Source organism: Saccoglossus kowalevskii, chromosome 2 (genome assembly GCF_978046115.1).
Source record: "Saccoglossus kowalevskii chromosome 2, keSacKowa6.1, whole genome shotgun sequence".
Lineage (NCBI taxonomy): Eukaryota > Metazoa > Hemichordata > Enteropneusta > Harrimaniidae > Saccoglossus > Saccoglossus kowalevskii.
Genome location: NC_140642.1, coordinates 26,419,688 through 26,438,383, shown reverse-complemented (window position 1 = coordinate 26,438,383; position 18,696 = coordinate 26,419,688). Strand labels below are relative to the sequence as shown.

The window sequence follows — 18,696 nt, the reverse complement described above, 5'->3', positions numbered from 1 at the left end:
ATCAAAAATCAATGTATTGTTCTTGAGATATCAGTGGAACAGACACACACACACACACACACACACACACACACACACACACACACACACACACACACACACACAAAAACACTGCAAAAACTCAAGAGTAAAAAATAGAGAATTAAAGATATCATCCCAAATCAAAGCTCATAGAGGTCCACCCAAGAAGCATATGTATCTAGTATAAAATAGAGGAAATAGTTTTCAAGGAGAAGTTGAAAATAGCATTTTTACCAAAAATGACTAAATCATTCACTAAACTTACTTCGAGAAATCAAAATATCTTCACTAAAGGTTTATTATTGGTTCACCCCAGGTACATTGTACATACAGGTTATCAAGAAGTGTAAAATAACATTTTTGACAAAAAAAATCAAACATATTTATTAAAAACAAAGAATTTATAATATTGTAACAACATGATCAAATCGCAGAAGTACCAAGTATAAAGGCAACAGTTTTCAAAACGAAATCGTTTGAAAAAAAAGAGTTGATGAGTTTTTCTTGCACATGGTATTTCATCAAGATTAAACGTTAGACGGCCTAGACCAAATGGCATGGTCATTACAACAATCTTGGATCGTCACCCTGCTGACCGGCGACTATTGACTAGACAGACACTGCTCGAATGAAAAAAAATAGACGGACACAAACATGCTAAAAACTTAGCACCAGAAAATGGCAGATTGTTATGTGTTTATAAGATGTTGAAAATACTTAGTTCTTGTTTGGTAGATTATGCAGCGAACACTCACCTCTCGTTTTAGTATTATTTATATAAAATCAAATTGTATACGGGCAAAAAAAATACCCCTAAAGATATAATGATCCTCCCCTTAGCCTTATATCGATTGAACCATGGAGGTAATACTTAAAGACCAATGGAGGTCCTTGGTCACAGACTTACCTTCAAGGGGGCCCCAAACAACCTGGGTCTTGGAATAACGTGTGAAAAATCACAATTCTGTAAAGTTACAACTCCTAGCTTTCGACATTCAGTTGTCAAAAAAATTCACAAATTGACAACCTTTGGGAGTTCCCGCGATACATAGACAGTTAAATTCCAAACTTAGTTCTGCAACTGTCACTCACTGCAACTTGGGCCCCGGAAAAGATATCAAGATCGGTCTTTACTTTCGGAGTTTACCTGCGCTTCGTCACTATTCGAACTTCGTGACATCGTAACTACACGATTAGATCACCATAAGTAATCCTTTCAGACATATTATGCGGGCCAATTCCAGGCCAAGAAGTACAGTGCTACCGGAGTTGATGACAATCATTTGAACTTGTCAGTTAAAGATCGATAAAACGCGCCCTCACAGTTAATTCTTTCAGTTTCTTCGAAGAGCTTGACGTATTCGCCTCTTCATTATCGATTCATTGTTTATATTTCTATTATTTTTACGAATTGTCCAAAAAGGAAATGTATGTAATTTATTGAGGCATTGAGGCGGTCACAAAATGTTGAATCAAATATCAAAATATGTGTAAGTACTTGTTGAATCTCTGACTTCCCAACAAATGCATTTTATAATAAGTTCACGCATACACCATTTCTCCAAATATGTAATATTAGTACATTATTCAAAAATGTGATAATAACTGTTTTACTATTTTCCATTAAAATTGTTAAACACATCCGGTCCTTTAAACCACAATCCCTCAACACCGGGACTGTGTTTAAACTAGGAAACCGTGTTGCTGGAGTTATGACAGCGGTGAGAGTCAGAAAAACGAAAGAAACTCCAGACCAAATAGTTGGTGGTGCTGCATAATCCAACATGGCGCAACAGAGCAATGAGTCTCCGCTAAAAACTCGAAAACGAGCGCATGGAAGCAAAAATAGAAAGAAAAGCTGGAAAAAGATTGACGTGACAGATGTTGAAGAACAGTTAGAAGACCAGAGACTACAACTACGGACAGGGTATGATAGTATTTTATTGTAATTGCAAAGCCATGTGCGTTCATCAGTTTTACTGATTTTACGTTTTTAAAGACCAATACTAGTAATTAAATTCTCCACCACGTGGGCCTTGGGTAAAATAATAAGAGTTCCTTTGAGGTGCCCCTCACCCATAACTCTAATCCTACCCCTGACCTCCAGTATCTCTCCTTCATTTCAATTGTATATACTCTTTGGGTCACTTATAATTGTTTGAAGGGGCATATTGAATTGCATTGTGGGGCTGGATTGTTAGTGTTCAGGTTAGGGTTCAGGTGAGGAGGCTTTAAGGAACTCTTTCTGGTAAAATACCTCCAGGCAACTAGCATAGATCATGTAACCATGAATCAATATAAACAGATTTTGAAATGTTGTATGTACACAGTAAATTGTCATATACATTTTAAGGTAGCGAGAAGGTTTTGTGACGTTTTTAAATAAAACATTCTCTGTCTGTTGTCTCGTTCAGAACAGTAATTTAGGTTATATACATGTATATCAAAAGACTGAGTATAGAGGTGCAAGTTCGCACAAACTGGACAGACATTGTTTACATAATTATCACGTGACGTCAAAAATGGCGAACCTTGTAAAAATGACTAAGTACGCGATTGCGAGAGCACACTGCGTAATTTCCTGGTGAAATTTACGTTATGCATTGTCCGTAATCAAGTCCATTGAAATGCGTCTCCGATAATCAAAAGACCTATTATTCCGATTTCTATGCAGGTTTGTTTTTTTGTCCCCAAATTATTTCATACTTGGCACCTTTAACAGACTATTATTCTGTGACAAAGCATTTTCTTTAAAAACCCAGACATATTTCGCACCATCATTATCTTTTGAACGATAACTGCGAGTTTGAATGTCCTAGTCCGAACGCACTTGATTTGGCGGCGATCCCAATGAGTCGTTCTCGATCAAAACTTCAACTCGAGAAAAACGCGAAAAACAGTTTTGGTTAATAAAACACTGTAGATTTGCTGCATTATTATAAATATACACTAAAAATGGCCAAACATATTAACCACTGATATCATAGAACTCATAAAGAGTGTCAGATAATGAATAATTTCAAGCTCGAGTGCGAAAAATGAAGAAAACTGCTGGCATTTGAGTCCGTACTCCAGGAACGTTCGGGTTTTCCATTGTTATGCAAACGAACAACGAGGGATAATCCTCTGACAAACATTACTGTCCCACTGTACACGCTGACAGTTTACAAACAAGCTAATCCTTCAAGTGTCTCAGATAAGACATCTAATAAAACGGTTTTCATGGTGAAACAAAATGGCCAATGTTTGAAAAAAAATTGCTGTGTCAGAGTGCGACACTGAGTGGCAGATTTTTCTTTGCCTCGTCTGTCAACGCTTTCTTTCTTTTCTTCGCCATTGCTTTAGAAAAAAAATTTATTAGTAAAATAGAATATTGACTTGGAAAATAAAACGATTTAAAAGAAAGTTGTGCAAAGTTACAATACTCCTTTCGCACAACCTTCCGCCCGCTTTCGCTTTCCAATCACCTTTTTCTCTCGCTTTTGCGATCGCTTGTTGAATTTGACCGAACAATTTCCGCTTTATTTTCGACCGCGCAAACCCCGAAATATCACCGCCCACCTGCTCGCTCGCACGCATTTAAAATTCGGACCGTGACTAACAGAATAATTTCCGAGGTTCACATTGTCTTATAATTGTCTTTCTGGTTTTTATAGATGTTGAACAGCTGACAAAAGTTCAAATACTTTTTGTTTTAACTATATATAATTATATGCACGCAACCTGACCCTTTGACCTCGATTTGGCTTGGACTGAATATTTTATTTTAAACAATATTCTGACGTGAAATACAAAATGTATTTCAACACAAGTACGACAGGGTTGTCTGGGGTTTCTTTCCTGATTGTTGAGTCTTCGCAATGTGTTTTGTATAATTATTGTTGTTTTCCCCCGATGCTGAAGGACCGTAAAGCTAAATGGCAGTTACATGCATGGGTTGAGTGAAAGAAAATATTTCTAAGCCTAAAATAAAACCTAATATTACACCTCTTTGTGTATTTGTTAATTTTACATATGTTTGTCATGACAGTATGTTTGTAAATATCTAGAAAAATCTCGTCTTTCGTTGATAATTTCGATTGTTTGTTTGGAATGTCGATCCCCGTTGGTTTTTCCATACTGAGTTTAGGAAGGGCGTCGATCAAAACCGTGACAATCAGCCGAGAGAAGACAAACATTGACCGTAATTCATGGAGATCATGTCCGTAATTTGTGGGCTGAAACCCCAAATAATTAATCAAGTATTATTATTTTAATATATATTTTATTTTACATCGCAAAACTAAACCATGCCCAAAACAGAGCTAGAGTTGTTCGCGATGAAACAACCGCATTGAAGACGATGCAACTTCAGCTAGCCATTTCTTACCTTGAAATAAAAAAAATAAAAATTCGAAGAGCATCGGGGAAAATATTAATAATCATCCTTATCAATCGCTTGCTTTATTTTATTCGAATCCATGAAATTCACGATTTTTTTTACATTTGTTGGCAACTTCCGCGCTAAAAATGATTGAAAATGTGGGTGTGGTTATTTTGCAAAGTCTTGTTGATAATACGGACAAATATGGTTCTGTGACCCAGTTCGTGCTCCGATCAGGTGACTCAGCCAATCAATGATGTTGTAACAAAACATATTTGACGCTAATTGAAGGGTCGTCATACAATCCAATCACCGGCGTCGATTCACATAGTTGTTTGTGCTGTGACAGGCTTCAAAATTATTCGCTGAAAAACATATATTTTGACAAACTGATGGAATTTGACCTTAGTTCAAAAAGAAAATACTAGGCTAAGATACATTAGAGCTCACGCGAATCAGTTTTCTCTGCAAGTTGTGAAATAAAGTAAACCAGAGTAGCGTCAATGATTTTCAGCCCTGAAGGACTTTGAATTGTTCATCGACTGGCCACCAAATAGTTATGGCTATAACTAAATTTGACACGTTTTTCATTTAAGCCCAATAAATTATTCATACATGTCAAGCTCTGTTCGATTTTTTCAGGGCATGTGGCCGTTTTTAGTCGAAAATATTTTTTGTGGGAACACTTTTGCGGTACGTATACGGTATAGGCCGAGCTCATTCAATGATCGTGACTTAATTTTAAAAATTGAATGTCAAATTTTACCAGACGTGGACCGATGTGGATTCGATATCGTTATTTTTGGAATTAATCACTAACATTTCCTCGTTTCTCTGCTCTGTCAAAAGGAGTTACCTAGGCTTTTTTTCACGTAACTGTCTCATTAAAATTAAAATAAAAATATTACCCCCGGTACATCTAGAACAAGCACCCAAAACACGTAACAAGAAGTCCCAGTTCAGTTGCTTTCGCGATACTAGTGTAATACAGCTATTAGATTTGAAGTGTCGTTCACAATGTAATAATAGTTAATACTAGTTGTATGTTCACACTTTACTATCAAAACCACCATTTCGACCACCCATGTGCCAGTTTTCAGTGTTTGGGCGAGCGGTCAATGTTTTCAATGAGCGAGCGAGCAAAAAAAAAACGCGATTAAAATGCGGTCGGTTTCCGGTCGGACAAGACCGCGTGGTCGGAAATTAAGCGATAAGCGGTCGATGTAAAAGCGGAAGGTTGGGCGAAATGAGTACTGTATGACCATGTTTCTCCGACGAAGTCTCGACTGACAATAATGCTGACAATGGACGTTAGATAAACACGCATTGTTTGCAACTGAAAGCTTATCACCCGTTATATCAGAATCGTCAACAACAGAGTATACAGATAAGATGTTATCATTTAATTCCTTCCAAAGATAAACACTATGCAAATATCCACGAAACGGCAGTTGTAGTCTTTTCTGCTAGTGTTTTAAAACACTAATTTGAGCAACGTTATTTCGCAATTTCGATCTTTTGTAAACCTGGGGTGATGTATCAAGGTCTAAAGTAACCGTTTTATCAATTTTTGAAAAATCAAGAAAAAAAGTGAAAATTTCCTTTCTCGCTACCTTAAAACACATTATTTTTCCTCCAATTTTCCAAACAACACTGTACCCCTAAACACCTACATGTAGATGGAGTTATGTAGCTCTTGTTTTTGTTGTAGTTCATTTACAGTCAATAGGCCAAAAACTACCCCCGGTAAGTTGTCACATATTCTGAGAATGATGCTCCAAAAAGTGTTGATTAAGGATGTTACTTTCAAGATGGCATCCATCTTGCGGGGGAATCATCAGAGTTCTCAGAGTTTCCACTGATTGGACTTACTGGTTAATGGGCCATATTAATCAATCCATAAACCATCCTCAACTCCCAGTTTAGCATATAGCCCGAGAAGATAAAAGCTAACACACAACAATCCCTACCTTACCAGTTACATGTACTTATTTAATCGTAGATGAAAAGAAACACAGGTGTCTTGCCCAAAGACACAATATGATGTATGATTGAAACCAACAAAGCCCCAATTGCGAGTCCAAAGTCATAGCCATTGTACCACAATGCTGATGCCCCCTGGTTACATGCATAGACTTGTATTGTAGCTTTCTGGTTTTGTGATCACCCTACATCAGACAAAATAAACTACTGACGATTACAAATAAAAACAAAAAACTACAGTGTAACCAACCATGCTGAACCCTTGCACTCTACATACCCCTAACCTTCCAAAAACTCTTTTCCCCCAAATTCTTGGCATGTTGCAGTTAATTATGCTTAAACTCTGAAATTGTGTCTTATATGTAATGCTAAAATCTTTTAAGGACCAAACCAACTGTATTACACCATATTAATTAACAAACAAATGTACCTGAGTGAAATATCTCATCTATCTGAAATTCATGTATCTCTTTACACTGATTTGTTGTCATGTCACTGTGAATGATAAGAAATATTTATCTCTTCAAAGAAAAAGTGTAATCCTGACATTATAGACCATTTTCTTTTCACTGAAATCCTGCATTATGCGAGAAATCAAACATAAACACAAGACAAACAAATGTCATAGCGTTGTAGTGGTGTCAAAACATTGCATAGGATTCAACAAACCAGAAAGTTATTTTCCTAATTGAAAGAAAATCCTATTTGTTTTACCTTTGGTTTTTTTTTAGTGGTCTTGTTGCAGAGAAAGCAGATGATCAACTGTTTTTTGTGGATAAGAAAGATAAAAAATCAGGTAAGTTGTCTTAGTTGTTTTTCATCTTGGTGTAAACATTGAGTGAGAGAGACACAACTGTTTTTGTTTCATGTTTTTTCGTCATCACTTTGATGCTTTTTCAGCAACGTTTCCCCTAATCAAGGTAGTAATCACAGTAAATGTATATACCGTACTTCTCCGAGTATAAGCCCCTCCCCGAGTATAAGCCCACCCCTCTGTATAGGCCCAGGGTGTTTTTACGGGCGTCGGCGACATTTATTAAAATATGCATGTAAAAAGTGTATTTCATTGCATAAAAATCATGATTGGTATGGTAGTTTGGTTCCAGCTTTTACAAGAAAACTTGCATTAATTTCAGAGTGCACGGCGGGCGAACGTACATAGTTTTTTATTCTGTTATTTACTCAGGATCAACCCTGATGTTGCAATACTGAAATAATCCATATTTTTTTTGAGTAGTAGTTTTCCAAACGGAAAATGTGATTGTCAAGTCGTAAAACCTGGTCACTATCACCGTTTTACTTTTTCGAATAATCTTGTCCATTGAGACTATCGTGAATCAGGTGTGAACGAGCAAACTATTCTTCGACATGACTTGTTGGCGGCCGTGAAAGGTTTAAATACTTCGCTCACCCTCAGTTTGCCTTTCGAAAATTGCGAATCAACAGCTTTTAGGGCAAAAATTCACCGTTTTTTTTTTCAAAATCGGTGTTAACATCGCAGTAATACACTTCTGCATTGCGTTGATAAAAATACTTCGTCAATAATCGGAAAACTTCAGCTGCACTTTCATTGGTTAGGTCAAAGGAAGTTGTTCAGATCAAATTATGATGAAACCATGGCGGAAATAGATTTGTATCGAGAGTTTGCATACGATCTTGCCTTCGACCGTTTTCTTACAGACCCTACCCATTTTTGCACCTTAAATTCAGACGGTATGTAAACCATATTGTAATAAAACATTTGTTTTTTGTTCATATTTGTTTCTTCATTGTAAAAAGCGTTGTTGAAATCAATGACGGCTGGTTTCGCATTTTTGTTTTCTCAAAAAGACGTAATATCCCCCCAAGACCGGCGCTGTGAACGAAAAATGTAATTTGGATGTTGTTTCGAGGCTGGGAAGATGGTTACAGTTTTAAACACACCAAAAAAATATTTTTTCTGAGGTGGTCCTCAAGTATAAGCCCACCTCTTATTTTTTCTGATTTTACATGTTCAGGCCCCTGGGCTTATACTCGGGGAAGTACAGTAATAACATTTTTTGAAGGGCAAAAATGAGTCTTGTGAAAAAAGTGATACTCGTTTTCATTTGCATCGAAGGTCTATTACATGTACTGCAGTAGGGGGAGGTTAATACTGTAATTGATTGGGGGGGTAATAGTACAACTGTAGACCACTCACTATATATAGATAGATGATCAGCATCAACGATCTTGAAAAATCGTACATTCATTCAAGATCATGACCGATCAGCACCGGTAATTTTGTTGACGTTGACAAAAGATGGAAGTCCATAATTGAGACAACTTGTAGCCCCTGGAGCATTCAAAGCTGTCGTGCATGGATTTTTTTCTGTTTTATAAACAAATTCACTGGTATTAGACAAGACTATGAAACTCTGACAATAATGAATTCTCTGTCAACTCAACTGGTGCCTCAAATTATTAATATGTCGCACAAAGTGTACTTCTATGCATCATGGGTTGATAGGTCGTCAATTATTGTTTAAAAGATACCAAGTGAAGTTTCTTTAGAATGTTGCATTAAGTTAGGATAATAATTCCGATTATCAAGAATATCAGCAACACACAGCCACTGGCACAGACACGGACATTATGTTTAATTAGCATAAAAGTTTCTTGAATTAAACCTATGTGATAAATGTTTGCTTTATGGACAGATCATTAAAGGTAGAGATGCAGTTTATTTGTGAATTTCAATCAAAAATAGTTTTTTTCGTTTTTTATATAGATTTTTATCTAAAGAACATTCTGTGAAAATTTGACTAATGAATTCTAATTGGAACACCGTTAAAATTGCTGGTTATTTTCTGGTTAAAAATAAAAAACACTCACACGTGGCAATGTTTATGTCCAATTGCCTAATTTGCATGAGTAACCAAATAACAGGACCTTTGATTGACAATATGCAAATCGAGATTGTACATGTCATAGTTCATTCAATTCACGCATCATTCAGGAATGATTGAAATGTCCGAAAATGACGCCAAAATACACCTTAAAAGTCCTATTATTTTTCTAAATCCCATCCCGAATTTACGGCAGAATCTGGTCCCTCAAATAAGGGACACGTGAGCTTTGATTCTAACCGGATATATTGCACTGGGTCGGGGAGATACAAACTTTCGTGTATCTTTTGTCTAATGGGTACCTGTACTTCGATCATTCGCAAGTTTTGCTAGGTAGTGCGAGACAGCTTTGTTTGCAACCGGACGAACTCCGTTTAATTCAATGAAGCAAACAACTGACAATGCTAAAATAAACTGCAGAGGTATACTAAAATTAATTGAAAACAAGCAAATAATTTCAATGAAAAATAAATCACAGAGAGAGGTAACTTGATACATTAACAACTCTTTTGACGCGCTGACCGCTTCTCCGCGTCTGATGTTTTGTTTTCCTTGTCATAATACTTACTGATTGATGATTTTGTTTTGATTTTTGAGTTTTTTAGCCTGCAACTCGGCCACGACCTTTGCTTTTTCCGTGAAAAATGGGGAAGTTTACGTCAATTTGACGGAGATTCCATTTTTTTAAAACTAACACACTGTTTAGCACTCCGATTTTTTTCATTTGCTGATTTCTATTCGGAAAAATTCGACCGCTCGAAAATGCACCTTAATTTTGCACTCTTAAAACATGTCAGATTTCCAACACTAATTATTTAATCCAACACAAAATATTTAAAACCGGTCGAAGTTTTTGAACTTTTACGTTGCAGGCGACCGTCGCCGGTAGTACAACAGCATGTTTTGTACGTACATCCGTGCGCTGATTGTCTGCGACTGTCTTAGAAAATCCCTGAATAAGGCGTTACCAAAATCGTAAAAAAATAAAAAAATGCCTCCTTAAAAAACGAACAGAATTCAAATATTTCTTTTAACAAATATGTTACAGTGGGAAAAATGGGATTGGAAACGCTGAACAAAACTTCTGTGCCTCACGTTTTGTTTCTAGGATTACGCGATTTGTCATTATTGTGCGTTCGCTTCCTTGAGTTGGTTCTCAATACTACATAACAATTATCGAGGATAAATAATTTAATATCCCACTTTGTACTCTTCACGGTAAACCATAGGCTCTGAAATACTCGTAGATTTTTTATTGAAAATACATCGAAAAGAAGCCATGATGTTTTGATCGTGATAAAAGGTCACCTTCCTAGGACCGCCTCCTGTTTAATAATTCATGAGATGACGTCATATTTACTGGGCATTGACACGTGTTTTTACCGACCCCATCAAAACACTGGTATGAATGACGTGTTTCTGATTTATATATTCAAGAGCAGTTGTTCTGGTCCAACGATTTTACATAAAATGTCTATGTCTATACGTTAACTTTCAATTTCAATAGTCTAGAAAGTATGACAAAGTATGACAAAGCAGTAATTCTCGGTTTAACGCGCAAATATGCAAATTAGCCTTTTTCTCGTCTTCTATTTTTCGTGAATTCTTGGGTTTTAAATTAAAATAGCTGATAGACGCTTTGGCCATTTGCCTCGAAAATTTCACACATTATTGACAAGGTGTTCCCCCTTCAAAATGCGTCCGGACAGTTTATTACGGCGAGTGGAACAAAAATAACAAATCCGCAATTAACATGGATATATAAATTATGCAAAAATAGAAAAGAGTGAAATTTTGAGGTCATGCTGTGCGACTTTGAAAGCCGTTAGAGAGATGAGTGGACGCATTTGAATTAGTAGTATACCAAGGTATCCAGTGATGTAATTTTACCCACAAACGAACTTGAAGTTTTTAAGCTAATTTTTTTTAACCACTTTTGTCCAAAAAAGCATATTTTTGACCCAAAATCAAAAACGCATTCTGGATATTTAAAATAAAGACAAGTTTTACAAAGTTTGTATAATAAGCTTTCAGAAAATATATAACCTGTTGGATATATAATACCATCTTCATTGTCTAATTACTCAATTAAAAAGCAAGCCGAATAAACTGCATCTCTACCTTAAATGACGTCGCTATTTTAAATCTCAGTACTCTGCAATAATAACATCCAGAACACACATCTTGATGGTGTTGATAATTAAAGTATGCACACAACAATCTAATATTTTTAGTCCCCGTTCGGACATAGTCCGAAAACGGGGACTTATGTTTTGCCCTGTGAGCGTCTGTGCGTCCGTGATCACCTTTATCTCAAACATGCATGGGCCGATTAAGTTCAAACTTCACTCATACATTACACATTATATGGGACATATGCACATGCATTTTTTTCATGATCCGATTAACGATAGCCGAATAGCGGCCATTCTAAGGCCGAAAATGCATCAAAATCGCACATTTTCACCATTCCGGACCAGGATCTCAGTTATGCATGGACGGATTTTGTTCAAATTTGGTACATACATTAAACATAATAGGACCTTGATGCACGTCATTTTTTTGGGGGGGATCGGGCTTGTAATGGCCGACTGGCGGCCATTTTCTTTTAAAGAATTCAGTTCTGGATCCATGTCTGAGACATGTCTGGATTGATCGAGTTCAAACTTCACACACACAAGGTACATCATGTCACAAATATGTATGTGTATTTGTTTCATGATCTCATTAACGATAGCCAAATGGCGGCCGCTTTAAGGCCGAAAGTGCATTGAAATCGCACATTTTCACCATTCCGGACCCGGATCTCAAATTTGGTACATACATTAAACATAATAGGACCTTGATGCACGTCATTTTTTTTTTTCGGATCAAGTTCGAAATTTTGTTTTAAAGAATTCAGTTCTGGATCCGTATCCGAGACATGTCTGGATTGATCAAGTTCAAACTTCACACACACATGGTACATCATGTCACAAATAGATATGTGCATTTGTTTCATGATCCGCTTAACAATAGCTGAATGATGGCCATTTTAAGGCCAAAAATGCATCAAAATCGCGTATTTTCACAATTCCGGAACCGAATCTCAGTCATGCATGGATGGATTTTGTTAAGATTTAGTGCATATATTAAACATAATATAAGCTTGATGCATACCAATTTTTCTTTGGATCAAGTTCAAAATGGCCAACTGGCGGCCATTTTGTTTTAAAGAATTTAGTTTTCGATCCATATCTCGGACATGCCTGGACAGATCAAGTTCAAACTTCACATACACATCATACATTATATCATACATATGCCTGTGCATTTGGGCCAGTCCTTTTAAGGTCAAAAATTCACAAAAATTGCACATTTTCACCATACCGGAACTGAATCTTAGTCATGCGTGGGCAAATTTAGTTTAAATTTTTTTTTGGATTGTGTTGAAAATGGCTGACTGGTGGCTATTTTGTTTGACTGAATGCAGTTCAACATCCATATTGTTGCTGCTTTGAATGTATATGTCACTCAAATATGAACAGAACGGGGACGTGTCATTGACAATGACTTGTTATATTTTATTCAATCCTTCTACTCACATAAACGAAAGTTTACAAGTATGAAATAAATATAACAAACTATGTAAACAACACAGTATATGGTGTTCACGCTACACAAAGTTCGGGCTTAGATTTAAGCTAATCTTGAATGTTTGCGTATCGAATAGTTCCAAATGTGTTCACGCATAGGAGGAAACAGTGGTTAGCATGGGCTAACGTATGCCCAAACTTGTTAAGAATGTGCAAAAATTTTCAGTCATTTTAACTATGATTACCACCGGTAGTACAGTAACTTGGAAGGTATACATGTTGGTTCTAGAGTTATAAAACAATACCAAAGCAAATTCAGAAAGTGGAGATGGCAGAATAACAGGAAATAGCAGGAGTCTCATTGTCTGCTCATTTTTTTCTTGAGAACAAGCTCTCTATGTGTGTTTGTGTTGATTGTGATGTGGGAAATGGCATTCCAAAATGAATAGTTATGAATATAATAGTAAATCTTCCAAATGAACATTGAATATAATGGCGTTTTGGGCACTTAGTCCTCGAGCTAAGCATTCACACACACACTTCGTTAGCCCATGCTAAGAATCTGGGCTGGACCGGGTCTGTTTTGTTTGCCATTATCAAATGACCCGCTTTCATGCTTGAGTTATTACTGCAGTATACTTAACATTTCTTAGCCCGTGCAATGCATTCACGCATGTTTTCTTAGCACAGGTATTTGACTTCTTAGCCTTATGCTAAGGAGCTGTGCATGAATGCTACATATGATTTTTGTGCACAGTAATAAAAATCACTTTACCCCCCCCCCCCCCCTCCCAATAAATGCAGTGATTGTGTTTGCACATGTTTCACTTATCCACATCTCCTTACATGTCTTTACTTTTTGTAAATGCAGATGTACAAGTAAAAATCAAATGCAGATTGAGATCCAAACCGTATCGATGTTATCCTCATCTACATCTTGATCCCAAAATACCACCAGCTAGAAGGTCAGTCTCTCTCGTATATTCATTGTTTTGTTTGTCATCAAATGATCCGCTTTCATGCTTGGGTTATTACTGCAGTATCATGGTTTTACGTAATTGCTTGCAATTTATTCAAAACAACAGATACTGTATATCTTTCCTTGCTTATAATTTTAAACTGAAAATCACGTGATCGTCCCTCGTTCTAAATTGGGGGTGTATTCTGAATATGAGACGTAATCTAAACTTTCTACTCATGTTCACTTGTAATTCTTGTCACACCGATGACAACTACTAGGTATTCTTTTTCTCACATAATGACATGTGGTTCAGAAATAATAATGTTTCAGTGCAAGATAATGCAGAAACAAAAACTTGCAGTATTAATTCCAGATGTCAGTTAATTTACTACTCCCACTATATCTGTACATTTCATTCACTTTCTGATTAAATAAAACTCGGGTAGTCAATGAAAATTCCTATAAATGTACATGATTGAGAAGGGAGGGTCTAGCAGCATCTTGCAAGAGGTCTAGTATTTTCTTGTTGGAAACTTTTCTACATAAGTGTACACCCTTTCTTATCAACTAGAATAGCAACACGAAAACCTAAAGAAAAATGCAAGAACAAGATAGAAATTGAAGAACTTGAAAAGCAAGGCATTTACACAAAGTCCAAAAAAAGGAAGTTGGAACAGATTGCATTAGACCGACAAAGAAATGATGAAGAAAGAAAGAAAAAGATCACTGACATTGCTGCCATAGCAACATATGATTTGTGGGGTGGCAAAGGTATTTCATTGTAGACTTCTATTTATAAATTTATTTCAACATGTGGTGTTACATTTATGTTGTAACTAGTGATAAATATGTATAGGCAGAGGAATTGTTTAATATAACTATTCATCACCGAAGTATAATTTTCAGATCCTCTTGTGGCTGTAGAAGTAAACAAGAAGACACAAGTAGAAGCAAATGAACATTACCTCAAAGTTACTAAGAAGACAAGAAAAAAGGTGAGATACATTTATCATGTTAGTCAGGTATAGTGGATTACTAGTTTCTTTTGTGATTTGATTTGATTCAAAATGGCCAACTGGCTGCCATATGTGGCCATTAACCATTTCTTGGAGATGCCTTGTCAACTTAAAAGTACATGTGCTAGTTTCTGTTCTGCATTAATGAGCATATCTCCACCCTCCCTTAGCATACCTGTTTGTCACTATGGATTGATTATTCGATTTAATATTTTAATTTCGGCAGATTCCTGCTGACTATCATAGAAAGCGTTCATCATTACCCGCTGTTGATGTGATTCAACCTGGTGGATCATATAATCCGTCTTACGATGACCATCAGGTAAGTTTATTAAAATATTTGTGTATCCATACATGCACTGATTTGGGATTTTGTTCTTTACAGCTTCTCATGAAGGGGAGGTATTCTTTTATTTAGATTGTCCTTTGTATTAGATGCACAACTCCTCCCATTAATTATTGTGATCACTATGTAGGGTTGCTATGGTAACACATCCTGAAATGTTGGAACTAGTCTGCAATGAATGTCATATGAGTATAAGCACCAAATCAGACATACATTGCTGTATTCATTCAGGGCCACTTTACTTTATTTTAGATTAAAGTAGTACTGTGGATTACTTTATTTTCGCTGGAATTAATTTTCGCTGAAAAGGATTTTGGGCATTTTGTATGGAATTTATTTTCACTTATTTTTGATGAGTTTAATGTGAAATATAGGAAAAAAAGTATATTCACTGGATTTTATTCCTTCAGCGAAAATAAATTCCATGCGAAAATAAAGTATTCTACAGTATTTCATTAATCTGTTTAATAAGATTTCTTATGAATCGTACAAAATTTAAATAGTTACATGGGTAATGAGGGAACTTTGTAAATTCCTCTCGCTGATAAATACTACAAGAGTCTCGTCAGCCTTATAAACTTGCAGTTCCTCTCCGGGCATGGCCAGGTGTTAGTTAGTAGAACCGGTTAGTATTATCAAGCTGCTATGTCTATTCAGATGTTATGGAATTGTTATTTTTATCATCCAGAAATTACTTCGGGCAGCTCTGGACCAGGAACTGGAGCTGATTGAGAAATCCAAGAAAGATGAAAGAAAAAGTCGTGGTTTTACTAAAGTGTTACCGCAGGAAGTACATGTGAGTAATATAGGAAAATGAAATGGAAATGTTGATAAAATTTAATAAGATGTTAAAATGTGCCAAATGACTTCTCACTTTGTGACTGTGAGACAGCACAAGGTACATGAATAAAATCTCTTCTGACAATCTTAACAAACTATAGTAAAACCAAAAAAATATTGTTTGGTACATTGATTTGATACTGAGAGGCTTATGGTGGTATCAACCACTGAGCTGGAACCAATCATATTTGTTATTTAATATTATGACTAGAATGATTGGCTGGTAGAAATGTCAGCTGGTCTGTTTGATGAGGGAGACGAGGAGGAGGAGGTGGAAGAGGAGGACCACAATGATGAGGCGAAAGATACTGAAGTTCTACCTCCAAACGCACCAGTCAGAGCTGATCAGAAGAAAACGCCAAAGCAAAGAAGGAAGGAAAAGGAAAGAAAATTACAGGTATGGTAAAGTTCTTACACTTGAAATGATCCAATACTCAATATACCTGTTTTGTTATTATTCTAAAATGATAGTTTTGGGTGATGGTTTTCGTCATTTTTCATGAAATGATACAATCTCAATATTCCTACTTTACTAAGACACCACACTGACTCCATCACTGTTTGGTTTTAGTTAACGCGCCTTAATTTTTATTTCAAAATGTTGTGATGAGATCATTCTTTCTTCTGTCTATTTTAGGAGAAACTCCTTGTTGCTAAGAGGAAAGAGAAGAGTAAAATGCAAGATGTGTATCGATTGAGGCGCCTAAAAGCAGAAATTGCTCAGAAAGAGAAAGTAACAGAAAAGAAGAAGGAAACAAGATTGATAAAAAGAAATGATTCAACAAAAGTAAAGAAACTCGGACGTCATAAGTATCCTTGATTTGTAATGTACATAATTCCACCAGAGTTTCATATTTCACTTTCCCAATGAGAGCAATATGTGAAATAAAGTGCTTCCAAATGATCGTAACATGGTTCATATATTGTCAAACATTATTTTAAACTTAAAACATTATGAAAACAATTTTTTGTTAAAATGTTTTGTTGATGAGATTGTTTTTAAATTTGGAAAACTATTTCCAATAGCTCAATTCATTCAGACATGATTGCTTGGTTATTGTTATGAAGAAGAAGTTGTCATAACATTTTTAGTTTCTGTCAGAAAACAGGGATTTATAATTTCACATTTTTGCACATGTCAGTTAGTCATTCCACACCTGTATCCTACCCTTGCACTCAAACTTCACACATACATCATACATATTGGTCTGAATGCGCATCATTTTATTTTGCAATTTTGATTCAAAATAACCAACTCATGGCCATTTTGTTTTTATATATTGTGTTTCAGAACCACAATCACATTCAAAATTCACACATGCATGTACATCATATGACAAAGAAGGCTAAATGGTGGACTAAACAGTGCTAACTAAACAAAATCAATCACCTGATTGCAGTCGTGTGTTCTTTCAGTTTGAAATATTTTAATTGATACTTAGTTGTTCAAGACAGAAATATAGTGATTTCTTAACATCTGTTGTTAGATACATACCACCCAAACTGAATTACCAAGTGAGTGAGGAACTCACAGGTAATCTTAGATTGTTGAAGGTTAGTACATTATTGTGTGGTGTTAACATCATGGAAATATTTTATTTTTGTAACTTCTCATAGTTGAACTTCATTTCCACGGTTACTAAAAACCTCTGTGTTTTTTTTCACATAAAAACACATACTAGGATGTGTGAGAGGCAGCTATTGTTGTCGCTGAGTAACTAACTAAAACAGCTGACCTATTTAGCTTCCATGCTCTCCATTTCACTATTTGTTGCATTCTCTTATTTCAACAGCCTGAGGGCAGTATAATCCATGATAGATATAAGAGTTTGCAGAGTAGGAATATCTTAGAACCTAGAGTTCCTGTGAAGTAAGTAAAAATCTGCATGTGATAATAATACTGTTTTAGCAAATACAGAACATTATCGATATCAGTAGGATTGTATATGATGAGATTGTTTTACAGACGACTAAATTCTGTTTTCATAGCCAGATGTATGATAATATTAGTTATTATTATACATTTGTCACCATAACGCCATAAGCTACAGCGTGCCGTAATTTTGCGGTATTGCACTAGGGAATGGGAATGGGAATTCCAAATATGGAGCTATTATGCGCATGAGCGTCCTCTATTAATAAAAACAAATGTGGCAGCCCCTTGGATTTGACCAGACACAAACTTTTTGGCTTTCGGCATTCCCATGATGTATCCTTAGAAGGAAAAGATGTATAATAAAAAGGTTATTACGAGGATACCATAAAGTATGCACTCAGACAGTATGACGACGCATCGACCTTCACTGCACATCGGTTGATACTCTCGTTGTACTGTCTTCGTGTATATTTTTCGGTATCCTCATAATAACCTCATACTATTTGTTGCCTTGTGAATAAAAGGTGATTTGGGGTATAAAAAGTGATGATATTGTTTCTGCCTCATATTTGATTTGATATTGTTTCCACTTCACAGGAAAAAGAGAAGATACAAACTCAAAGTCTATGAGAAAAGAAGTTACAGAGATTTCAAATAAATAAATAATTATGTTAAATAGTATTGCTGTGTTCGATACGTCTTTCTTCTGTAAAACAAGGTTTATCTATTGTCTGTATAGAAATTTGACTGCATATATCTGAGATCACAGCAACCATAGCTCGGTTCACAGACAGTTACTATGTCCATCTATGCTGAATAAAAAGAAATTAAATTCTGTTCAAAAACAA

The 18,696-nt window shown here is 35.9% G+C and overlaps 1 protein-coding gene across 1 annotated transcript; it reads left to right on the top strand.

Annotated features, from left to right (window-relative positions):
* The first annotated feature begins 1,759 nt into the window (after positions 1 to 1,759).
* On the top strand, positions 1,760 to 18,696 carry LOC100370686 (ribosome biogenesis protein NOP53-like). Its single transcript, XM_002741704.4, has 12 exons — positions 1,760 to 1,948; positions 7,099 to 7,163; positions 13,681 to 13,774; positions 14,342 to 14,541; positions 14,677 to 14,765; positions 15,013 to 15,108; positions 15,821 to 15,928; positions 16,184 to 16,369; positions 16,610 to 16,782; positions 17,460 to 17,526; positions 17,766 to 17,842; positions 18,446 to 18,696. Exons 1-12 carry the CDS (start codon positions 1,806 to 1,808, stop codon positions 18,504 to 18,506), a joined length of 1,359 nt encoding a protein of 452 aa, XP_002741750.2. The 5' UTR covers positions 1,760 to 1,805; the 3' UTR covers positions 18,507 to 18,696.

Coding starts and splice junctions, on each gene's coding strand:
- LOC100370686 (XM_002741704.4), top strand. CDS start 1,806: ATGGCGCAACAGAGCAATGAGTCTCCGCTAAAAACTCGAAAACGAGCG. Junction 16,370..16,609: donor AAAAGGAAAGAAAATTACAG/GTATGGTAAAGT, acceptor TGTCTATTTTAG/GAGAAACTCCTTGTTGCTAA. Junction 16,783..17,459: donor AAGAAACTCGGACGTCATAA/GTATCCTTGATT, acceptor ATCTGTTGTTAG/ATACATACCACCCAAACTGA.